The sequence below is a fragment of the Mobula hypostoma genome, chromosome 25, assembly GCF_963921235.1.
Source record: "Mobula hypostoma chromosome 25, sMobHyp1.1, whole genome shotgun sequence".
Taxonomy (NCBI): domain Eukaryota; kingdom Metazoa; phylum Chordata; class Chondrichthyes; order Myliobatiformes; family Myliobatidae; genus Mobula; species Mobula hypostoma.
In genome coordinates this window covers 26,617,451-26,643,900 of record NC_086121.1, presented here as the reverse complement: position 1 = coordinate 26,643,900, position 26,450 = coordinate 26,617,451, and the positions used below count along the sequence as shown (strand labels likewise).

General features: G+C 43.2%; 1 protein-coding gene across 4 annotated transcripts in view; it reads left to right on the top strand.

Moving 5' to 3' along the window:
* The window catches only part of LOC134337820 (kazrin-like), a 719,044-nt gene that overhangs the window by 478,908 nt on the left and 213,686 nt on the right, over window positions 1–26,450 (top strand). For all 4 annotated transcript variants that reach the window (XM_063033089.1, XM_063033088.1, XM_063033091.1 and 1 more), the window contains one exon: window positions 20,471–20,662. In XM_063033089.1, the coding sequence (XP_062889159.1) occupies window positions 20,471–20,662 (192 nt within the window). The remainder of the gene's footprint in view (window positions 1–20,470; window positions 20,663–26,450) is intronic.

Genomic DNA, 26,450 nt, shown 5'->3' with positions numbered 1-26,450 from the left:
CCAGTAAAGAGAAAAACAGACTTTTTTTGTGCACGGCTGTGTGTTTTGCATAATGAGAGACAAGTCATTTGCTGATTTATAGAGTAATACAGTACCGAATCAGGCCCTTTGGCCCCTCTGCTGGAAGTCCTCCCTGCTAGTCCCAGTTGCCCGTACTCAGCCCATAATCCTCCAAACTCTTGCCTTCCATCTACCTATCCAAGTGTCTCTTAAATGTTGCAGTTGTACTCAACTCGATGACTTCCTCTGGTGCTCACCATCCTCATTGTAAAGAAGTCACTTCTCAAGTCCTATTTAAATCTCTCCGCTCTTATTTTGTATCCGCGCCTTTAGCTTTGAGCTCTCCAAACCGGCGAAAGTCTTTGATCTTCATGATTTTATAAACTACTATAAGTTCACCAAGAGTTTGAGGTATGTTGCTAGGCAAATAGCCTCTTCTTTAATGTCAGCAAGGCAAAGGGGATGGTTATAGAGTTAAGGCAAACTTACACCACAACACCCCCCCCACCCCCACCCCCACCCCCACATCGCCAGCACAGCAGCAGAAACGGCAAGAAGTTTTAAACTTCCTGCAGTACACATCACACACATCCCCTCGCGGTACCAGTCCACATCCTACACAGTCAAAAAAGCTCATCAAACGCCTCTACTTTCTGAAGAGGCTGAAGTGAGCTGATCATACACCCGTCGTTCTACCGATGCACAGTAGGGAGCACCCTAAAAAGCTGCATTACTGCTTGGTATGGGAACTGCACTGCAGTGGACAGGAAGGCTCTACGATGGATAGTCAGAACAGCCCCACGCATCACTGGCACCGGCCTATCTGCCATCAAGGGCATATATACTGAAAGGTAACACTCTCAAAATGCTGCAGGTTCCTGAAAGGTGTCAGAAAAGGGCCCGTAAAGTCAGGAAGGATCCCACCCACCCTGCTGATACTCATCAGGGAGGAGGCTATGTAGTATCGGTGCCAGGACCACCAGGCACAAAAACAGATACCTTCCCCAAGCAGTAAGGCTGATCAACACCTCCACCCACTAACTCCACCACTACTTTATTATTCCTTGTCAGTCACTTTATGTATAGCCCGCTATTTTATAGACATATAATCTCTCTCCCCTGCCCCCTCCCTCCCCCTCTCTATGTACGCACGACCGTATGTTTTTTCGTTGTGTGTTTTTGTTATTATTGTGTTCTTTATCTTTTGTAGTATTATTTATGCTTCATGTATCTGCAGTTACAATTTTTTCATTCTCCTTTACATTTGTGCACGAGAAGTGACATTAAGTGATCTTGATCTCATTCTACAATCTAGTGTGGCCAACCTCTCCCCAAAACTCAAGTCCTCTCGTTCTTTGTCAATCTCTGCACTCCCTCCGGCTTGCCAGTAACTTCCCTGTGACGGGGTGATCAAGTTTCAACAATGACTTGTATTTCTGCAACATAATGCCCCAGCTCCTAAATTTGAGGTAGGATTAAGTTAGTGTAGGTCACTGCAAGAACCTGATGGTCGGAGGAAAATAGCTGTTCCTGAACATGGCGGTGGGGGACTTGAGGCTGCCTGAGCACATGACCCGGAAGGTGGGGGTCCTGGATGAAAGGTGGAGTAGGGCCTTCTGTAGGTGCTGTCATTGTGAAGAGGGCTGAGCCTGCCACCCTTTATAGCCTCATGCGTTCCTATGCATTGGAATTAGCATACCAGCCTATGATGCCTGTAGTCAGGATTCTTACAACGGTGTATCAGTAGAAATTTGTGACATGCCAAACTCCCTCAAGCTTCTAATAAACTAGAGGCATTGGCTCATCTTCTTTGTGTTTTGCAGCTATGTGCAGGACTCGGGACAGGTTACCTGGGCTGTTAACACCCAGGAATTTGAAGCTTCTAACTCTCTCCACTCTTACTCACCAATGAAAACATAGTCATGGTCATAGTAATACTTTATTGATCCCGGGGAAAACTGGCGTGCTTGTCCCAGCTTTCCACCAGCTTTTAAATTCCTGGCTTTAATTGTAAGATTTTGACTTCTTATTCTGGACTCCCCACTAGAGGAAATGGCCTTTGTCAATCTGATGAACTCACTTAATCAAACTACAGAGTTTAATTAATTCTCCTTCATCTCTTATCCTCAAAGGAACATAAACTCAGACTCTACAACCTGTTATGATTTTAATTTTATTTTAAGTCTGGTATTATACTGATGAGCTTTTGCAGGAGTAATGTGTGGTTTAATTGGTAAATATAATCAGTCATGGTGATGATGCCATCCATAGTTAAATATCACACTGCAATATGCTTGGTTCTCATGTGCTGCTGTGAATGGGAGGTGTGACTAAGTATATGCCAGGAGCATACAGTGCGAGATGGACAAGTGGATCAATTTAAGACAGACGTATAGTCTTTTGAAAGAGCCACTTTAAGTAAAATAAGAAAAAACTGTGTGGTAAATCTGAAATAAAAGCTGAAAATTAAAGAAAAATTCAGTAGGCCAGGGCACATCTGTGCAAATTAAAATAGAGTAACATTTCCAGTCAACAGAAGGTCTTTGTCCTGAAATGTTTGCCCGGTTTCTTTTTCCATAGATGCTGTCTGAGCTGGTGAGTGTTTCCGTCATTTTCTGTGTTCAGGCTGGTTTAAAATAGCTCATAAATGCATTTACAAATGTATTTTCTTCTCACTTCTGAAGCACAGCGCATCAGATTACTGAGAGAAGGTGCCAAAATGCCATATTCTGGAGATAGTGTTTTGTAGAGATCAAATATTCTTTAAGAAGAACTGCAGGAAGGTTACCAGCTCCCTCTGGCTAGATTGAAACCTGTCTTTATTGGGTGCTTTGAATGAATAGTTTAAACCAGGGGAGATCTTCAGTTAGTCAAGGATATGGCGTGGGCAGACAAACTACTCTTCAATGTGGATTTGTTACCTAGAAGAACAATATACGTGTTGCCATACAAACAAAATGCTGGAAGAACTCAGCAGGTCACACAGCATCTACAGACGGAAATTGTCAGTTGAGGTTTTGGGCCAAGACCTATCATCAGGACTTCTGGTCGTAGCCCAAAATGATGCCTGTCCATTTCCCTCCAGTGATGCTGCCTGACCTCCTGATTTTTCTCCAACATTTTATATGTATTGCTCCAGTTTTCCAGCATCTTCAGTCTCTCTAGTGTCTGCATATTGCAGTCAGTCTTGTGGTTTATTGAGCATGTGACACTTCCAACAACTTGTATCAGATTAACTGTTTAAAAGGCAAGGGCAGTGCCATGTTGTGCAGTAGAAACTGTACATTGTCAGGTTCAGAATCAGAATCAAGTTGAATATCATCAGCATATGTTGTGAAATTTCTTTGTGGTAGCAATACAATGCAATATATAATAACAGTAAAAAATGAATTACAGTAGATATATATATATATATATATATATATATATATATAAAATAGTTAAATGAAATAAGTAGTGCAAAAGTAGAAATTTTAAAAAGTGAGGTGGTGTTCGTGGGTTCAATGTCCATTCAGAAGTCGGATGGCAGAGGGGAAGAAGTTCCTGAATTGTTGAGTGTGGGCCTTCAGGTTTCTGTACCTCCTTTCTGATGGTAGCAGTGAGAAAAGGGCATGCCCTGGGTGCTGGAGGTCCTTAATAATGGACGCTGCCTTTCTGAGACACCGCTCCCTAAAGATGTCCTGGGTACTTTGTAGGCTAGTGCTCAAGATGGAGCTGATTAAGTTTACAACTCTCTGCAGCCTATTTCGATCCTGTGCAGTAGCCACCCACCTCCACCTACGTACCAGACGGTGATACGGCCAGGTAGAATGCTTTCCATGGTACATCTGTAGAAATGTGTGAGTGTCTTTTGTGAGATATCAAATCTCCTCAAACTCCTAATGAAATACAGCTGCCGTGGTGGCTTCTTTGTAGCTGCAATGATATGTTGCTCATCAGTGACTGTACGTTGGACTGTTGTGCTGTTAGTGAAGTTACTACTACGCTGAGGCTTGCTTAATCAATGTGTCTAGTCATTCTGTTCCAGTGCTTTTATCCACTTTGTAAATTGGCAGAAAGGGCTGTAAGGATCAGGGAGGTATTATCTGGAAGTATATCATATGATTATTTGCCTGTTTTAGTGCTCATAATTCAAATTATTTTATTTTGTAAAGTAAATATTTTATTTTGTAAAGTAAATCATGGTAGTCCATTCTACAGATAGACTTTAAACAACTGTTTCACATGAGAGCTTTATACCAGAAGTCCTGGCATGTCTAGTAGAACATAGAAGAGTACACCACAGTTTTGACCAGCCAAAAAATAAATCAAAAATGTGCAAACACTAATCCCTCCTATCTACACCATCACCATGAGATTGGTGAGGGTAGGGCAGTGGATGTTGTCTACATGGATCTTAGTAAGTCATTTATCGAAGTCTCTCAAGGGAGGCTAATCCAGAAGATTAAGATGCTTGGGATCTGCGGCGAGTTGGCTGTCTGGATTCAGAACTGGCTTGCATATAGAAGATAAAGGGTAGGGGTTGAAGGGACTTGTTCAAGCTGGAAGTCTGTAATTAGTGTAGTTCCGCAGGGATCTGTGCTGGGACCTCTGCTGTTCATAATGTATATAAATGACCTGGATGAAAATGTAGATGGGTGGGTTAGTACATTTGTGGATGATACCAAGATTGGTGGAGTTGTGGATAGTGTGGAAGACTGGCAAAGATTACAATACAATATACAGTTGCAAGAAAAAGTTCATGAACCCTTTGCAGTTACAGGGTTTTATGCATTAATTTCTCATAAAATGTGGTCTGATCTTCATCTCAGTCACAATAACTGACAAACACAATCTGCCTAAACTAATACACACAAACAACAGTACTTTTCATGTCCTTGTTGAGCACATTTTTTAATCATCCACAGTCCATGCTGGAAAAAGAATGTGAACCTATTTGTTTAATAACTGGTAGAACCTCCTTTAGCAGCAATAACCTCCACCAAACATTTCCTGTAGCTGCTGATCAGATTTGCACAACAGACAGGAGGAATTTTAGACCATTCTTCCATATAAAACTTCCAGCTCATCAACATTTCTGGGATGCCTTGCATGAACAGCCCCCTTCAGGTCATGCTACAGCATCTCAATTGGGTTAAGACCTGGACTCTGACTTGGCCATTCCAAAACACAAACTTTCTTCTTTTTAAACTATTCTGTTGTTGATTTACTCATGATGTGTTTCGGATCATTGTCTTGTATCAGCCAACTTCTATTAAGCATCAGGTGATGAACCACTACCCTTACATTCTCCTGTAAGGTTCTTGATACAATTTTGAATTCATTGTTCCTTCAATGATTGTAAGCTGTCCAGGTCCTGAGGCAGCAAAGCAGCTCCAAACCGTGATGCTCCCTCTATCATGTTTCACAGTTGGAATGAGGTTTTGGTGTGCAGTGCCCTTCTTCCTCCAAACATAGCAGTGTGCATTTCTGCCAAAAAGTTCAACTTTTGTCTCATCTGTCCACAGAACATTGTCCCAGAAGCGTTGTGAAACATCCAGGTGGTCTTTTGCAAACCTGGGATGGGCAGCAATGCTTTCTTTTGGAGAGCTGTGGTTTCCTCCATGGTGTCCTTCCATGAACGTCATTCTTGGCTGCTACCTTTAGGTTCTTTTTTACCTCCTCCAGCATTTCACGTTGTGCTGTTGGTTTGATCTTTGTAGGATGCCCTCTCCTAGCAAGAGTAACAACAGTACTGAATTTCCTCCATTTGTAGACAGTTTCTCTTACTGTGGTCTAATGAACACTCAGGTTTTTAGAAATGCTTTTGTAGCCTTTTCCACCATCAGAATTGGCTTGCCTGCAGAAGGCAGAGGGTGGTGGTGGAGAGAGTACATTCAGATTGGAGGATTGTGATTAGTGGTGTCCCACAAGGATCTGTTCTGGGACCTCTACTTTTCGTGATTTTTATTAACGACCTGGATGTGGGGGTAGAAGGGTGGGTTGGCAAGTTTGCAGACGACACAAAGGTTGGTGGTGTTGTAGATAGTGTAGAGGATTGTCAAAGATTGCAGAGAGACATTGATAGGATGCAGAAGTGGGCTGAGAAGTGGCAGATGGAGTTCAACCCGGAGAAGTGTGAGGTGGTACACTTTGGAAGGACAAACTCCAAGGCAGAGTACAAAGTAAATGGCAGGATACTTGGTAGTGTGGAGGAGCAGAGGGATCTCGGGGTACATGTCCACAGATCCCTGAAAGTTGCCTCACAGGTAGATAGGGTAGTTAAGAAAGCTTATGGGGTGTTAACTTTCATAAGTCGAGGGATAGAGTTTAAAAGTCGCGATGTAGTGATGCAGCTCTATAAAACTCTGGTTAGGCCACACTTGGAGTACTGTGTCCAGTTCTGGTCGCCTCACTATAGGAAGGATGTGGAAGCGTTGGAAAGGCTACAGAGGAGATTTACCAGGATGCTGCCTGGTTTAGAAAGTATGCATTATGATCAGAGATTAAGGGAGCTAGGGCTTTACCCTTTGGAGAGAAGGAGGATGAGAGGAGACATGATAGAGGTGTACAAGATAATAAGAGGAATAGATAGAGTGGATAGCCAGCGCCTCTTCCCCAGGGCACCACTGCTCAATACAAGAGGACATGGCTTTAAGGTAAGGGGTGGGAAGTTCAAGGGGGATATTAGAGGAAGGTTTTTTACTCAGAGAGTGGTTGGTGCGTGGAATGCACTGCCTGAGTCAGTGGTGGAGGCAGATATACTAGTGAAGTTTAAGAGACTACTAGACAGGTATATGGAGAAATCTAAGGTGGGGACTTATATGGGAGGCAGGGTTTGAGGGTTGGCACAACATTGTGGGCCGAAGGGCCTGTACTGTGCTGTACTATTCTATGTTCTATGCATCCCCACAATTCTTCTTCTAAGTTCCTCTGAAAGTTGTTGTGATCAAAACATGGTGCACATAAACAGATCATTCTTGAGAAGAGCAGGCTCTGTCAGAAACTTGATTTTGTGTGTCTTTTTTATAGGGCAGAGCACCTCTACAACCCACACTTCCAATCTGATCTCATTGATTGGGACATCTGATTCCAAATATTTTTTGTTGAAGGCATTACCCCAGAGGTTCACATACTTTTTTTGAACCTAGTCTGTGATTCTTTAAATGGTGTACTCAGTATTGATGAGAAGTCCAATTGTTTGTGTGTTACTAGTTTAGGCTGATTGTGTTTGTCTACTATTGATGATGATCAGACCACATTTTATCAGTTATTAATGAAAAAAAACGGGTAATTGCAAAGGGTTCACAAACTTTTGCTTCCAACTGTAGATGAGTTATAGATTATGGCCTGAGAAAAGGCAGATGGAGTTTAACCCAGATAAATGTGAGGTGTTGCACCTCGGTAGGGCAAATGCAAAGAGACCGCAATTGAATACAATGGTTAGGTAACAACCTTTCAGACAAATTTGGACTACTGCAATTTGCTCAGCGCTGAAGCGTGTCTACACGGGCACCATCTTCCTGGCTCTGGACAGTCACTGGAACATCTGGATAGTAATGACACCTTTGTTAGACTATGGTTTATTGACTACAGTTCTGCCTATTACTTCAGGCGAACTCATCACCTATCTCTAGACCTTGGGAGTCAATAGCTCCTGAAACTGCAATCAGTAAGGATAGGCGGCAACACTACAAGCCTAAATTATTCTAAACATTGGTGCTCAACACGGCTGCGTCATCAGTCCTCACTCTACCCCCTATACACTCATGACTGTGTAGCCAGATTCTGCTCCAGTTCCAGTTACAAGTTTGCAGATGATATCACTGTACTGGGACATATCTCCAACAATGAGAAGTAGGGTACTCGAAGGAGCTTAATAATATGGTGTCATGACAACAGCGTTTCTTTCAATGTCAGCAAAACAAAACAGCTGGTCATTGACTTCAGGAAGGTGGCGGGGGGGGGGGTTGTGGTGCATTATTCCTGTTTACATCAAACGTGTTGAGGTTATGAGAGTTCCTAGGAATGAACATCACCTGTCTGTCCAGCTTCTACCACATAGACACCATAGCCAAGAAAATTCACCAATGCTTCTACTTTCTCAGAAGGCTAAAGAAATTTGGCTTGTCCCCATCAACAATTTTTGTTGATGCACCAGTTGAAGCATTCTGTCTGGATACAAAACAGCTTAGTATGGCAACTGCTCTGCACATGACTGTAAGAAACTGCAAAGAGTTGTGGACACAGCTCAACATATCACTGAAACCAGCTTCCCTTCCATGGATTCTGTAATACAGTCAGCATAATCAAAGAGCCTTCTTCCTTTGGGCAGGAAATACAAAAGTACTCGAGGATTGCTTCTACCCCACTGTTCTAAGACAATTGAACAGTTCCCAATAGTGGTAAGATGGACTCTTGACCTCACAATCTACTTCATTATTATCTTCATCGAGCAGCTCCGCTCCATCCACCAAAAGCGGAACTTCCCGGTGTCAATTCCAGTTCCCATTACAGTTCCAACATGTGGCTCCATGGCCTCCTTTTGTGCCAAGATGAGGCCGCCGTCAGGGTGGAGCAACAACACCTTATATGCCGTCTGAGTGGCCGCCAACCTGATGGCATGAAAATCAATTTCCTCTTATGGTAAAAAAAAATTCTCCCTCTCTGCTGTCCTTCTATTCCCCACTCTGGCCTTTTACCTCTTCACACCTGTCCATCATTCCCCACCTGGGTCCCCTTCTCCTGTGGTCCACTCTCCTCTCCTATCAGATTCCTGCTTCTCCAGCCCTTTACCTTTCCCACCCACCTGGCTTCACCTATCACCTGCTAGCTAGCCACCTTCCCCTCACCCTGCCTTTTTATTCTAGCATCTTCCCCCTTCCTTCTGAAGAAGGGTCATCGATTGTTTATTCATTTCCACAGATGCTGCCTGACCTGCTGAGCTACTCCAGTATTTTGCATATGTTGTATTATCTTGCGCCTTATTGTTCACCTGCAGTGCACTTTCTCTGTAGCTGTTAAACTTCATTCTGTATTCTGTTTTGTTTTACCTTGTCCTACTTCAATGCATTGGGTAATCATTTTATCTATAAGAACTATGCAAGACAAGCTTTCCACTGTACCTTAGTACATGTGAAAATAATAAACCAGTCCCATTTCCAATTCCATTTCTAGCATGACCTCCCAAGCTCACATATTCATGCCTCAATCAATAAAGGAAAGTATATCCTGGCCTAAGCTGTTTTAATCACCTTATCTGTCTGCCCTTTTACCTGCAGAGATTCTGTTCCTCAACATTAGCATATTCTGATATTTATTGTGTATTCTCTTGTTTGCTCTGTACTATCTCACTTCTCCAGGCTGAATTCTATTTGCCACTTTTGTGCCCACCCAATTGATATTTCAACAGCTTAGAATTCTCTTGCCTATCAACGCTGCCAAATTTTCAACCCCCAACTTGATTTGACTGTGGCCCCTACAGTTAAATGTAAATCATTGTATAGTCCATGAGAACAAATGGCTAAATATCGAGCCCAGGGGGACCTTGCTTCATATTCCCTTCGAAAAGGAAAACTTGTCTTCCATTATCCTTTGGTTTCTGCTACTGAATCAATTTTTAATCCAGTTTGTCGTTTTGCACTGGGTCGGGTTTTTCCTTTCTTAATTAATCTGTCATTTCGGAATTTGCCAAACACCCTAGGCATTTGAAAATTACACTTGGAGCCTGGACTGCCTCCCTTTAAGAGCTTGGCATGCATTTTATCTTAGGCCTAACAATTTATCCGTTTCTATAGAAGTGGGACCTTTGGTGCAGCCTCTATTAATATAGCCTCTGCTATTATTTCCAACAGTCTTCCTTCCTAATGTCAAAATTATAAAAGCTGCCTCTTCTGTGAAGGCATGCTAATTATTCATTCTGAACTTTACATGTCTTCTGCCCCATACTCATGCTAATATTTTGATCTCTGTGGAAACACTCACTGTTTTCTGATTCTCTCTCCACACCATTATAGAATATGTTGTTTGAATTGATCTTTGCTTTCTGGCATATCTTTTCATGTCTGTTCTTTGTCTTCCTAAATTTGTTTCTAATTTCACTGCTGTACCTTCTCTATGACTGCAGGCTCTCGGTATCTGTCATAAATTTCCACTGTTTTGGCTTATCCTGCCCTGTGTGTCCCACTGTATCTGTGGAAGTCTAGAATTGGAAGCTGAAGCTCATTGGATGCCTCCTTTTGTTCTGACATGGATTTACCTTTAAGCAAGTGTTGTCATTCCATTTCCACTAAATCGTATCTCAGCCGAACAAAATTGGTCTCTCTCCAATTTATGTTATATACCCTGGTTTCTCTGTGTCCTTTGCATATCTACTGTAGGAGCCGTGCATCTGTTCTGTATCTGCTTTGAATTCTGTGTCGTGCGTTTATTATGGTAACTAGATACGGGACTTTCAGGAACCTGATGGTAAAAGGGTAATAATTGTTCCTGGACCTGGTGGTGTGGAAGGCTCCTGCACCTTCTTCCTGATGTTGACAGCAAGAAGAGAGCATGTCCTGGATGATGAGGGGTCCTTGATGGCAACGCTCCTTATAGATGTGCCCAATGGTGAGGAGGACCTTTCCTGTGATTGACTGGTCTGTAACCACTACCTTTTTGTAGGATTGGATAGGTCTGTATGGACCATCCCTACCTAACTGCAGATTCGCTCCCCAAACCTCATTGTGGAAAGCACAAATATTGTGATTTTTTTTTTGATCCAAGTACCTTCTCCTAGTCCAAGCTGACAAAGCTAGATTTCATTCTTCTCTCCTACACAACTTGACTGGAATCTCAGTTTGGATTTATAGCCTTCGGTCTTGCTACTATTCAGCACAGGGATAGTCATAACAGGAAGGGAAGAATGTTACCTTTTGTAGAGAAATACCAGTTTTGTAATTCTAATTTTTTTTTGAAAAGGGAAGAGAATTGAAATTGTAGAGGACCATTGGAATGTCCCAAACTACTTCACATCCAAGTAATTTCTCTTTGCTGCAAATGCAATGTGGCCGTATATTCACTGCAAGTTCTCACATGGAGGGATAGATCTGTTTGACTGCCATTAATTCAAGGATATACACTTACTAGGAATGCCCTCCTGTACCTAATAAAGTGGCCACTGAGTTTACGTTTGTGGCTGTCTGCTGGTGCAGTCCATTCACTTCAGTGTTCGACGTGTCATGCATTCAGAGATGCTCTTCTGCACACCACTGTTTTAATGTGTGGTTATTTGAGTTACTGTCACCTTCCTGTCAGCCTGAACCAGTCTGGCCATTCTTCTCTGACCTCTCTCACTTAGGAGTCGTTTTCACCCACAGAACTGCCACTCATGGGATGTTTTTTTGTTCCTCACACCATTCTCTGTAAACTCTAGGGACTGTTGTCCGTGAAAATCCCAGGAGATCAGCAGTTTCTGAGGTACTCAAACCACCCCATCTGGCACCAATAATCATTCCATAGTTAAGGACACCTAGATCGCATTTCTGTTGTTGAACAACAACTGAACCTCTTGACCATGTTAGCATGCTTTCATGCATTGAGTTGTAGCCACATAATTGGCTGGATTAGATATTTGCATAAATAAGTAGGTGTACAAGTATACCTAATAACGTGGCCACTGAAAGTACAATAAAGAACTTGGGGATTGCTGTTCAGTTCATACCTGAAATAGTTTTCTGGAATCTTTTGTCCACCTGTGAGATTATTTGGAGTTCTTTGGTTAGTATCTCAGCTAAAGCAATGCACTTAAGACAGAACAGCATCCCATCAGTACAACACTGAATATTAGCCTAAATTGAGATATTTACCTGGCTTTACAGTAATTTCAGATCCTGCAATAACCAACGTTAACTGCAGTATGAGGCGATATACTGTGATATACTATACTGATCATTTCAATGCCCCAAGATTCTGTCACTGTTTCTCCACCTTCATGCAATGTGACATTGCCAGCTAGCTGCTTTGCAAGATTGATTTACAACATTGATGTGCAAGTTATGGATCGTCAGTACAGAACGATGTAAAGTGAGGATAGTAAAATCACATTGCCAAATGCACCAAGGTGTAACTATCAGTTACTGAAGAGTGATCAGATCACTGGGTCTTGTAGCAATATCCTCCCCACTGTGGTTTCATTATCTTAAATTTCAATCAGAATCAGGGTTAATATCACCAGTATATGTCATGAAGTTTGTTGTCTTTACAGCAGCAATACAATGCAATACATAATAATAATAGAAAGAAACTCTGAATTACGGTGTGTATATATATATATATTTTATATAGTTAAATAAGCAATGCAAAAACTGGAAATAAGGAGGTAGTGAGGTAGTGTTCATGGGTTCAATGTCCATTCAGAAATCAGACGGCAGAGGGGAAGAAGCTGTTCCTGAATCGTTGAGTGTCTGCCTGCAGGCTTCTGTACCACCTCCCTGATGGTAGCAATGAGAGCAAGGCATGTCCTGGGAGATGGGGGTTCTTAATGATGGACGCCTTTTTGAGGCATCGCTCCTTGAAGATATCCTGGATACTACTAATAACAGTTTATTAGTAGCCCTGAGATGTGAAAGCTGTGGGATTTTCCCATGTCGTAGAGGGAGCTGGATTTCCACCATGATTAACATGCAGAGAGCCCTATGCTATTCTCAGTCAACATCCACTTCCAAACTTTCCAGCAGAAATGCTAAAAGGGAAGGAATGTGCTCTTTTTGGGCAGTGTACGAGATAGCAACATCAGGCAGAGACAACAGGCCCTTGTGTGGTACACACCGGTTAAACAGAAAGCAAAATCCACATTTAGACTTCTACACACTGTTTGTGATCTCAGGTATGGGCCTGAACCTCATCCAACAGCAATTTCTTCAGGAGGCTGGGAACAACAACTGCTCAAAATTTGATTCTGTTGGTGTTCGTCAGTCACAAGTAGGGTTATATATGTGTAGCACCTTACCATAGTAGTTATGAAGGGATCCACGGCAACAAGTTGAACATAGATCAAATTAAACAAGTAAATCAGAGGGAGATTATGTGGGTCTTTTTCACAGTAATTTAGATTTTCTGTTCAAATCCTCAAGTATGCTTTAAATCCAACTCATTCAGACACTGAGGGATTGATATCACTAAGCCAAGCTGAATACCAGTGTTGACTAATGTGTAGAGATATGTCTTTTCTGGTTAAATAATTCAGACTCCCTTCAATACAAGTCACAGGGGTAAAATTCAGTGAAATATGATCGCTGTCACTTTCCCATTGCCTGCAGTCTCTCGACGTGACTGCGTGGGTGTCACATTACATTAAATGTGATTACTCGGCAAAACCTTTCAACACAATCGAGTTCCCCATTGACGTTCAAAACTAAACATTTGCAGAGAATTTGGATTTATCGACCCACCTCTTTTTTTTATTGTAGAAAATGCACACTGGCCGCTGACTGGGAATCCAACCAAAGGAAACTTTTTGCCCCAGTGACGTGTTGTCAACAAGAGATTTAGGGCTTCAGCCCTCTCCTCCCTGATCCCTGACCCAACTGTGAAGCATCTAACATCCTGAAAATGGATGCTTTGAGTGCCTGCCATGATATACGTGTATAATAATTCTGACCCAGTAGGTCATGTGCCCTGATTTTGTACATGCATGCTCTGTGCAAACGCAGAGTACTGTAAGTGTGCATACAGACACTCACGTTGGGTGTGCATATACATGTTCTAAATATGTTAACTGTGAGCATGGACACGCATGTTCTGTGCACAAGCAGTCCTGGTGTGTGAACACGTGCTGAGCAGACGTGCGCGTGTTCAAAACGTACATTAACGAAGCGTGCTAACGTACGCTAAGCAGATGTTAAAGCACATGCATGCACGTGCATGCATATGCATGGACGAAGCACGCAGTTGCCAAACTGCTATTTATATATGTAGGTTAATTGTCCATGGAGACAGTCAATCAGGAAGTCATTAGCACCATATGGAAATACAGTGAGCTGAGGTCATGAATCGTTTGTTGACCTGAGCTTTATCCACAGTGGAAACTGAGCTGGCGGTGCAGCGGTTGAGTTGAATATGATGTTCTCCTGAGGGGTTGTCTGTTGGTGGATCTTCAAGTAAAAGCCAATCCGGGATCCACATATTCTAGCTAGGGGCTTCCAGTCCTCACATCCTCCCCCTTTGCTACTTGCTGATTGCCACAGGATTTAAGCCAGGATGTTATGGTGGATCCCCTTAATGAAGAAAACCTATGGATGACTTTTTTTTAACATGAAGTACAGAGCAGGGATGGGTTTGCTTTGATGATGTCTCTTCATGCTGCAGCCAATAATAGTGAGCCAATTTGCAGACAGCAAATTCCCATTGAAAACAATGATCCGTTAAAGGCCTTGCCCAACAATGGATGTTTCTCCTTGTGCGCATGAGCAATTTGGAGATTTTTCATTTGAATGTAGACATCCTGAACCAGCTTCTGAGTAATTTTTCAGGAAGTGAGTGTGATACGGAATCCTTAATGGAGTCCATCCAGGGCATGCAGATTTGGGCAAAGTCTCACTCTACATGGGAAATCTGGTTAAAGACTTGCGCAACTTTGGACATGCCACAGGATTGGCGTCATTGATTTCATTAGACAAGAATAATTGTGAGATACTAAGATAAATGGTATTTTCAGGTTTCTTTAATTATTGGAGGTGGGAGCTCCAGAATATGACTGAGAATCTCTTGGTACTGAGTTGAGGGCAAATTCTGGGCTAGTCAATCTTTAATAGCATTGTTTGAGGTTAATTTTGTCGAGGATAATGGATAGCTCCACTGGTTTTTTAGACTTTATGCTGCAATGGCATTTACACACACTCTCTTTCTCGGAGAGCGCTCGGTATAAGTAAGGACTGTGCCTCTGACAGTGCAGCAGTCCCGCCCGCAGCCATCTCAAGATTCAAACTTACTGAAACATATTGTGAAGTTCCTCGTTTGCATTCACAGCCAACCCACCCAAGGGAGTGCTGGGGGCAGCCCGCAGGTATCGCCTCACATTCCGGTGCCAACAGTATGAGCCCACAATCCTCAACAGAACACAACGAGCAACTAACAACATGGGTGAAGACAAGCCTGTTAAGGCTGATTTATACTTCTGTGTCAAATCGACGCCGTAGCCTGACGTGCACCTCTCCCAAAATGTAACTACATGTCGCGGCAACGCAGACACAACAACTGTGATTGGTCCGCTTGGTAGCTTCGCATTTCCTCCTACACTGCAATAACTTCCCATTGGGCGACTGAAGGGCAGGGAAGGAACTCTGGCTGCAATGCTTTCCATAAAGCTTTACATACCTCCGAAATTATGGAGGACACATTTCCTTTTATGAAAAAAGACGCTCGCTTTAATCTTGTTTACCCCGAGAAAGACTACCATGACCATGAAGCCTTGCACGGGCAGGTACGTGCGCATACGCGACGTGCCCAAATTGCAGAGCGACACAGACACACCAACGCACAAGTATAAATGCTCACAACACGCGTAGGCCACTTGCGTAGGTTACGGTGTCCATTTGGCGCAGAAGTATAAATCTGCCTTTACTCCCATCCTTGCACATAGCATAGCCCTGAACCCCAGGCCCAAGCCACAAGCAATTGTACTACCAACAAGAGATGGCTCAAAGACAACATAAATGGGGCCTCAACTTTATTGCACCTCTTTCGGTGTACTGCTCAATAGTTTATGGAAACCTTTTTAATTATTAAGGAATCCAGTGAGATCTGTATCGATATACTGCTGCTGTAGAACAACAAATTTCACAATATATGCCAGTGATATTAAACCTGATTTCTGATTTTACCACCTGGTCTCACGCCATCCACCACAAGCCAACACGTTCTGATCAAGCAGTGCAAATGATCGAATGAAGCTTTTATTTTCAAACCCAGATTTTGGACTCCTGCCGGCAACTGGTTTCTAAGATACAATTGTAGAAGCCAATGGGAAGTCTTAACTGAAAAGCATCTGGATTAATGAGGTCTTCATCTGAGACCATAGTTAAGCCACAGGGTTTATTTTAATAGGTCTGGTTTGGTAATGAACCACAGACATGCTCTTTAGCTCAACTAACAGATGAGCTTCATATGGGAGCAATAGCGGGAGCTCCTTCATTGCTTTGATAGGTTGAGTAAGGGGGAAGGACAGGTGGCTTTTTATTAACCACAGTAAACATTAGCGTTTGAATTAGGGGGTAGGCAGTCTCAGGATTGATTACAGAGATGGGGGTTTTGTTACCAGGTGCTTTGTCATTTGCAGCTGATGTAGAATTGATGAAATTCACTGCTCTTAATCCTTGCTAATATGCTGTTCTGATCCAGTGCAATCTTGCAATCTGAAACTTTGATGGGTGGGAATGTCAGGCAGCGATAGGCTGTTTCACACCACCAGCTACCTTACATTAATCTTAAGGGTTGCTATGCTAGTGGTGCAGGATCTGCTAAGGCAAGTAAAGAGTTTGGTCATTTCTCTCTCTATTCTCACTCTCCCCGATAATTGAAAGTTTTTCATATACCAGTGCTTGCTTTGAAATGGCGTTTTGTCATGTAGTGAAATCCCAAACCCATTTCACCCACTGGCGTGGTTGTGTACCAGTACAGTAACTGATGGTGCGTAGCTACTGGCAACAACTACTTTGAATAGCCTGTTGGGGCCCATTAAATGAGATGCTATTGACTGCATTCTAAAGGGAATGCTGGCAAGAGCCAAAACAATAGGTGTGACCAGACTATGGATTGCTTGTCTATTCTTTAAATCTCTTCCCCATCTCTCCTGGGCAATAGAGTGAATCAGGTGCCTGATTCCAGCTGTCCGTTATGCACAGACTTCGTACAGCACAGAAAGAAGTCATTTATCTTACCGTACCTCTGCCAGCACATTGAAAGGTTAATTCAATTCCTCTGACTGTCTGCAACTGTGCAGTTCCCTAAGTTATTATTGAATCTGCATCCATCACATTTCAACAATGCATTCTGCTTTTATTGATTAATTGACTGATTGAGATAGTGCGGAACACGCCCCTTCCAGCCCCGCCACCCCAGCAGCACCCCCCCCCACCTCCCAATTTAATCCTAGCCTAATCACAAGGCAATTTACAATCACCAATCAGCTTATCAACTAATGCGTCCAGAGCACCCAGAGGAAGACCATGCGGTCGTGGGGAAAATGTACAAACTCCTCACAGTGGTGAGAATTGAATTTGGATTACCTGTACTGTCAAGCATTGTGCGAATGACCATGCTACCTTCCCACCCTGTGCTTGTTATGTCTTCAGTATTTCTTAGGATTTTTCACTTCCATTGATTTTTATGTAGCACAGGGGTAGCTGAGGGTGTCATTGTGAATCAGTGTCAGGTTTACTGTCTCTAGCTTATGTCATGAGATTTCTAGCTTTGCATCAGGAATTCATTGCAATACATAATAATAAACCAATCTATAAATTACAATGAGAAATATATATATATATATATATAAATATAATAAGTAATTAGTGTAAAAAGAGAGGGGAAAGTAGTGAGGTAGTGTTCGTGGGTTTATTGTCCATTCAGAATTCTGATTGTGGAAGGGAAGAAGCTGTCCCTGAAACATTGAGTGTGTATCTTCAGGCTCCTGTACCTCTTCCTTGTCAGTAGTAATGAGAAGAGGGCTTGCTCTGCGTCTCTTAAAAGTTGGTACCGCTCCCTGGTTAATTTTTGTTTGAAAGTTTCTGGGGACCAGGCCAGCAAGTTCACTTTCCACATTTTCAGCAAAGAACAAAGGGGCATCAAGTCCCATGTCTGGAGCTGACAGAAGCTTATATTCTTGATGGGGGTGTGGGTTGGTAAATGATAAAAATAGTAGATACGTGTTGGAACATTAAAAGCCAACTTTAATTCACTACTTAAATGATTTAAACTGTAACTTGGAGGAGGCAGAGATGAGAGGCATTGTGGGTTAAGGAGGAATTCCAAAGCTCTGGACTTGGTTAGTCGAAGGCAATGAGGATTGCTTTGAAATCAGATACACAAGGCCAACATGGTTAATTGGGTTATTATTATTGCATGTACTGAGATACGGTGAATAGCTTTGTTTTGCATTCCATCCTGATTGATCATTCCAAACAGAAGTATATCGAGGTAATACAAACGGAAAAACAGTTGTAGAATGCAGAATATAGTGTTGGAGTTACAGGGAATCTGCAATTCTGGTAAAGACATAAGGTGAAAAGCCGTGAAGAGATGGATTAAGAGTTTATCTTATGTTACGTACCCCGTAACTGGGTTGCCAAACCAGCAGAAATGGATCACTCAGTTGGAGTCTGGAGTACTAAAACTAAGAAAGTTTTATTAAAGAAACAAGCAACACAGTAATCGAAAGGATAATAAATGCAACAGTTCAGTGATGATAAACACACATGTGCACCGAATTAAGATAACAGCATCAATCAAGCTCTATCGTTGTCTAGGGGTAAATGACCAATTTCAAAATGACTCAAAGTTCAGTCCAGTTTAGTAGTTCAGTTCGCAGTAATCGTTGCCATGGCGGTGGACAATGTGGGGGAAGAGAGAGATAGAATAGGAACAACTCATCATTCAGAACGGCTTCACTCACAGACCAGCAGGATGGCTCACAGACCAGCGAGATGGCTCACAAACAGCTTTTTGGGCGGGTCCTTGGTGATGTCACCTGAGGTCACCGACTGTGACCCCTCCTCCAGATGCGGTCGATCCTCTGCAGTGAACCCGGCACCCAGGCAAGGGCGGACACACACCGGGTTCCCGCTGATCGTACCTTTCCACCCTTGTCGTTGTCTGGGACTTCTCACCCACTCGTGAGAAGCGCACGGCTTCCAGGGTCTCGTTACCTCGGGTGGCGTGTGTGTCTGTCTTAGCGAACCTGTCCCTTTTTATCCCCCTGCTGGGGTATCGCCTGTCCATCACTTCAAACAGTTCAGGGTTCAAAGGGGGGAGCCGCTCCAGACAGCTCTTCCTCCCACATCCCTTCATTACACATCTCCAGACGCTGCTCCATTGTTCCTTATCTCTCCTTCCCCTGAGGGCAGGTGGCAGACCAACTGCTGATGCCACTGATGCTAGCCCAGGCCAGCAAACATCTTAATTTTATGTGTATTCTCGTAACACATACAAGGGGTACATGAAAAGGTGAAGTATAGGGATACTGCAAGGCAGTAGATGGTCAGAGATGAGAGAGTGGGCCATGCAAGATTTAAAATCGAGGATGAGAATTTAAGACAGAATGTGAGCCAGTGCATTAGTGAGCAGACAGGAGTTGGTCCACATTGAGGGATGCAGAGCAGCGTTTGTGGAGGGTGGCACGTGGGACGCCTCATAAGGACTTTGGAGTCATGAAGGTAGCTAGAAATCAAACCTGGCTGTGATGCCAGTTATCTTCTCCGACACCTGACTTACATAAAGCCCATACTTAACAAGATGTGTTTGAGAGACCCACGTGAAAGATTTTCAGCTGTTGCAGAGCCTCCAGTGACTGTTCTTGACACTAGCGGGAATTTTATCACATCAAACCTGAGAAGAATATATCCTAGTTGATATTGATTTGGCAAATCCTACCCAGAGACACGCTGTCCAGGCCAGCAATAATTTTTTTTAATGAACTTGCTGATATCAATAAACTTGGGCTAAGTCTTTTAATATCAGCTTTTTATTATTAAGAATGAAAAAAAGTTAGATATAAAATGCTTCTGCAGACTAACTGTTCTGTGGGACAACCCACCTCTGCAGGCATCTTCTGCTGTGCAGAAACTCAGTGCATGGCTGCATTTTTGATTTGTCAGTCGTTCAGATTATGGACAGTTTTCCAGATTGGAGCTCTGCCATAACCTGGAAAGAACCTGAACAAAGAATGCAAGGGCAAGTACTCTTTGTACATAAGATGCATATTAAGTATTTCAGTTGATGTTGTGAACTCCCAGACAGCCGTGGCTGTGAGCTTCATGCATTTCATCTCATTGTGTGCAAATAGTGACATGGCAAAGGGACAGTTTGAATCCAGCCTTTGACTGAATGATAGATGTTTTTCTAACAAGCGTTCTGATGAAGGATCTCTGATATTTAAATCTCTGAAATACTTGAGGGGAGTCTGAGGGGGAACTTCACTCGGTGGCTCGACTGTGGAATGAATTGCCAGTGGAAGCGGTGGATGGGGGTTCAATTGCAAAGTTTGAGAGCAACTTGGATAAATACATGGATGGGAGGGGTCTGGAGGGCTATAGTTCAGGTGCAGGTCGATGGGAGTAGGCAGAATAACAGTTCAGCACAGACAAGATGGACCGGAGGGTCTGTTTCCGTGCTGTGGTGTTCTATAACGCTATGTAATTCATTATTTTTCCACCAGACAGTGACGGGCCTGCAGATTTTTTTTTATTACAGTTGACGATATCTGTTATTAAACTGCACATCTGGTCTGGTCTGTTGACAGTACTTCTTCGTGAGGAGGTTTCCCGGCTCCAGGAGGAGGTACAGTGGCTGAGGCAGATGAAGGAGATGCTAACAAAGGAGCTGGAGGACACGAATGCAGGAAAATCAGCTGAGATCCTGTCGGTGACTGAGCTGAAAGTACAGCTTGCCCAGAAGGAGACCGAGCTGGCCCGAGCCAAAGAAGCCCTGCAGGGTGAGTGCACGCCTTTGCTTAGCAGATAGAAGTGAAAACAGTGAGCTCCTACCAAAACCTGTGCCTGGCTTCTCACCTTCAAAAGTTTTCCAGATTTAATACCTGATTGGTCTCAGGCAGGGCAATAGTCAAGAAGTACCATTAGATTTTAGTGACCTAAAGAGAGATGAGCTCCCTGGCACAATTCACTCTTTTACTGGGATCCGGTTTATCTGTTCGGAATTCCATGCAGCTTCACTGTAGAGGCTTCACAAATAATAACAATGACAGAGAGCAGTAAGCGTCCACATTGTTCATTCCCACATGGAGTCGGTGATTTTGGGAAGAGGCAGGGGAATATTAATGGAATATATCTGTAGTTATGTTTGTGAGGATGTGTCATGCAGCTGTGATCAGGCCAAGTGGGATCACACTCTCTTCCTTCTATCCTTGTTGGTTGTGGCTTCTCTTGTTTCCTTACTGTTACCAATAATAGATTGTTGAGCCCCTTTTATTTTTTTTAGTCCATTCATCCAAACAAATGTCACTTTCCACATATATATCCAGCTCTATTATATTGCTACCTTACTTGACTCCACCACATTCTTAAAGTGGTCATGCTTGTTTCTATAGCATCTAGTGTAATACGAATAGAAACTTCGTCCAAAATGTTACTAAACCTCATGCCATTGTTTTCAATGTCTGATACAAACTCCTTCTGTCAATTCTATTCCCCTCCTTAGGCACTTTTTGAAAGCTGCCTTCTGTTATTTGCAACCTCAGGTTTGTATTTGACACAAAATGAGCTGCTGCATTACAATACATTTGCATCTTGACTGCGACCTCCTGGTTCTGTCTCTGTAATATAATCCACCTCTGTCCCACTGCTTTCAGTTTATCCACTGGTAAATCCCTCATCTGTACCTGGTGTAAGCTCGATACTTGACTATTCCAACTTCCACTTGACTGGTTCCAACTTTGTCCCCAGTGTGAACTTGAGATGATGAAAGATTCTGCTCTCTGTGCCTTTTCCTGCATTCAATCCTATCCAATCATCATGGCTGTACTCACAGATCTCTGTTGGCTCCTAGTTAAGAAACACTATATTTCAAAATCATACTTGTTTTTTAATCTCTTCATTGTCTTGATTTTCTCTCTTTTTGTCTTACTCTGTGCACCCCCTTGTAACTCATAGCTTTCTATTCTTTCATTTAAAAGATCCTTAAAATCGTATTGACCTAACTTTTAGTCATCATCTTAATATCTCCCCATATGACTTGGAATCATATTTAGTTTGATGACACTCTTGTTAAGCTTTTTTGAGATTTTTTTTTGCATCTCTGAAGTAATAATTCTATCTAAAGGCAAGTCGGTGTTTTGCTTTACTTGGAAATTATGAATTTCAGTGTAAGTTTATAGATTTTCAAGCCAATAAAAATAAATTTACTTACTTTATGACTACTCTTTGGTTCTGTAGAAAAGATAACTGCACTGTCTTAGAGCAGAGGTTCTCAGCCTGGGGTTCTCAGACCCCTTGGTTAATAGTAGGGGTCCGTGGCTTTAAAATAAGTTTGGAAACTCCTGGTCTAGAGCAATTGCTTTGTCAATGACCAACTGATGAGTGCCTTTTTACCAATAGTCATTCAATAATGGAATTCTCTCTCTTTCAGCTGATAGGCTCCATTTTGAACCTCTTGAAACCAGATTCAGTAACTGCTTGTACAAAACCTGAAAGTCCTCGGTTTCATAAAGTCTTATACAATGGGATTGTAATCCAGGAAGCCAAGGGTTTATTCTTGGGTCTGAGCCGTGTTGACAGATCTTAATTGGGTCTCCAAAATAGGCCACAGCAACCAATCAAATAGAGGAGGAAAGATCTATTGAACTTCTAGATACTTGCTTCTGCGTTGGCGAATATACTTCCAGTTTCATGCTGTCTGTGATCCAATCTCGCTTGGTTAGGTTCCTAGAAGAAGAGTGCCTGTGAGCTCATTGCCCACGTCAGCAACTTCAGGAAAAAAACAGAGAAATTCGGTGGGTTGATGTTTAGTAGTGTAACAAGCACTTTGGTGACATAGCTGGATGCTCTATTGCTAGCTCTGATTTGAAGTCATCTTCTCGTTAGAGTTTTTTTTATTGCCGCCTTGGTCAAACAGAACAAACTCGTTAGCAACTTGGTGTGGGGGGGGGGGGTGCTGGAGGGAGAAGATTTGTAACTCTACTCCTGAGAGCTTGTCTCCTCTTTATTTGCTAGTCTTGCCAGTTGCTAACAAGACAATTTCTTGAATTCTTTTTCTGGAAAAGAAAATCACAAAAATTTTAAAACCGGGAAATCCAGTTTGATGGTCATTGTTGCTTCAAGGAGACCTCTCTGGCACATGAGTGATCTGATCACTGCAAATACTCAAGTAAGAGCTTGGCTTGAGACTTCATTAAGAACCTAATTTCTCCAAAGTGAGCTATTTCAGAAATGAACAGTTATGCTCTGAAATCACATTCCTGTAGCAAATAGTCACTATAAAAACAATACATTTTAGAACCATGCAATATTAAAACAGAACATCTTATATCACTATGTTTATCAGAAATCTGTGCAGTAAATGATGCTTAAATCACAGAAGCTGATGTGATTTAACCCAGTCTGCCTTCAACAAAGGGACATTTTAACAGATGTAAGCTGGAATCCAGAAATAAAATATAATTTGGGATGTCTGACAGTGATTCCTTTTTCTTTTAGTTATTCTTAAAAACTGCATGCATGTATGAGCCTTGAGTTGTGGCAGGTTCTGGCTTAGCTGTGATCCCTGTTAAACAGTTCACTGAAATGTACAGCTCGTGCAGAATGTCAGGAGGTGATTGGAGACCACAGAATCAAACCTTTAGGGAGACAAGAAAATCAGTAAAAGTACAAACCCAATTGTTTGGGAGAGGGGCACACACAAAATGCTGGAGGAAATCAGCAGGGATGGAGACACGTATGGACAGGAATAAGTAGTCGACGTTTTGAACCGAGACCCTTCATCAGGATTACTGTTTATTCCTCTCCATAGCTGTTGCCTGACCTGCTGAGTTCCTCCAGCATTTTCTCTTCTCTTTGCATGTTACCCTGGATTTTCAGAATCTGCAGAATTCTCTTGTGTTTAAATTTAGGAGAGTGTTGCCTTGAACCACCTGCCTCCTGTAGTTTAGATGCACTTGCAGAGGTATTTGTGTCAAAAGGACCATGTTGAGCTCCTCTATAATATGACTGTGCTGTTCCTTCACTGTTTTGCCAATCTGCAAGAAAGCCCACCCGTTACAGCTGAATTAGAAGTCCTTGCCAAATTATGAATGAGATTGTTTTCATTGATGCAGCATAATTCACAAGCTTTTGAGCTGTCATTATCCAGGTAGTCAGCTAGTGGAGCAGTAGCATTAGCACCAGACTTCAGGGCAAATGGTCCCGAGTTCAAATCCGGCCGGCTCCTTGTACGCTTTCCACCCACACTTTGAGCCAGCAACTCGGCCTCGTAAAAAAACAGTCAGAATGCTACAGAAGCAGCCATAATGCAGCCTGATGCACCACAAGATGCAAGAAGGAACAACACTATGCAAATACTGTAGATTCCCCTGGTACATACCTGTCTTTGCTTGCGTCGGAAGTTTATGCCATTAATAGGTGACAGTCTGAAATCTGTTTTTTAAAATTCCCATCTAACCCCTTGGCTAAATTCTTCCTTATCACCAATTCCCACATCATTTGGTAATAAATCCATTAGGATATTTGGGAAAACTTTTGACCGGAGAATGAAGAACACACAGCACAGCTCGTAAGGCCTAGTAGTACCACACAGCACCCTGAACCTGTGTTCATTCCTGATGTCAGATCCTGTCTGTGTAGAATTTGCACATCCTCACCTCCCAACTTCCTGCTGTGAGATTGGCCATTGTAAATTTCACCTCGTGTGTAGGTGAGCATGGGATCTGCAGGGAGTTTATGGGAACGTGGGGAGAATAATAAGAAGAATAGTATTAATACAAATAGATGGTTGATGGTCACTGGGGACTGAAGGGGTTGAAGGGTCAATTTGTGTGCTTTATTTCTCTATAGCCCCTCGCTCACAAGAAACAGAAAGAGAATCAGGTTTAATATCACCTGTACATGTCGTGAGATTTCTTATGTAGCAGCAAGTGCATTGCAAAATGTAATAATAATAAAAAGTGTGAATTACAGTAAGTAATTCAGGCTCCTGTACCTCCTGCCTGATGGTGGCAATGAGAAGCGGGCATGTGCTGGGTGATGGGGGCCCTTAATGATGGATACTGCCTTTTTGAGGCATCGCTCCTTGAAGATATCCTGGATTCTGGGGAGGCTGGTGCCCCTGACGGACAGGAATGGCCCATGTGGCCCCCTTCTACCTGCCTCATCACTTCAACGTGGCCGATCTACCCAGCCTTCAACTTCCTCTGTGCCAGATGGCCGTAGCCCTCATCCTCTTATCTTTCAAAAATGCAGCACATAGAAGTTTAAAAAGGGAAAATTTCAGCGGTTCTTGTTTCAGTCAAAGCAAGTAGCTGAAGAAGTGAGCGGAAGAATTCGGGTCGAAAAAGTCGTTTTTTTTTAAAGAACTGCTCGGGGAGAAGGGTCTGCACTGCGCAGGCGCGTGACGTAGCGCGCCAAGGTTTAAAAAGCAGACCACCATATACAGCGGCCATCGTTGTAGCGGCCATCGTCAGAGTGGGGCAGCTTTGGCTCAAACAGGCTTCGGCGAGAACAGGCACAGGCCAGGGTAGGTTCCAGTAAGTTCTTTGTTCAGTTTGTCTAGCGTAGAGAGAATGCCAGGCAGGATGTTGGAATGGTCCTCTTGCAGGATGTGGGAAGTCAGGGAGCCCTCTGGTGTCCCTGACAACGACACCTGCAAGAAGTGCATCCAGCTGCAGCTCCTGACAAACCGCGTTAGGGAACTGGAGCAGGAGCTGGATGACCTGCGGATCATTCGGGAGAATGAGGAGATTATAGATCGTAGCTACAGGGAGGTAGTTACGCCAAAGGAGCAGAGGACAGGAAATTGGGTCACTGTCAGGCGAGGGAAGAGGAAAGGGCAGGCAGAGCAGGGTTCCCCAGTGGCCATTCCCCTCAACAACAAGTATACCGCATTGGATACTGTTGGGGGGGTTGACTTACCTGGGACTAGCTGCAGTAGCCGGATCTCTGGCACTGAGTCTGGCTCTGCAGTGCAGAAGGGAGGGGGGAGAAAGAGGAGAGCGGTAATGATAGGGGACTCGATAGTTAGAGGTGCAGATAGGAGGTTCTGTGGTCGTGACGGAGAATCCAGGATGGTTTGTTGCCTCCCGGGTGCCAGGATCAAGGATGTCTCTGATCGATTGCATGACATTCTGAAGTGGGAAGGTGACCAGCTCGTGGTGCACATAGGCACCAATGACATAGCAAGGAAGAGTGAAGAGGTCCTGGACAGTGAGTATAGAGAACTTGGTAGGAAGTTGAAAAGCAGGACCTCAAGGGTGGTAATCTCAGGATTGCTACCTGTGCTAGGTGCCAGTGAGGGTAGGAATAGGATGCTCTGGACAAGGAACAAGTGGCTGAGGAACTGGTGTAGGGGGCAGGGTTTCAGATTTCAGGATCATTGGGACCTCTTCTGGGGCAGGTGGGACCTGTACAAGAGAGACGGGTTACACTTGAACCACAGGGGGACCAATATCCTTTCAGGGAGGTTTGTTAGTGCTATTGGGGAGGCTTTAAACTAGATTTGCAGGGGGATGGGAACCAGAGTGCCAGAGCTGACAGTGTGGCTGGGGTGAAAATAAGTGA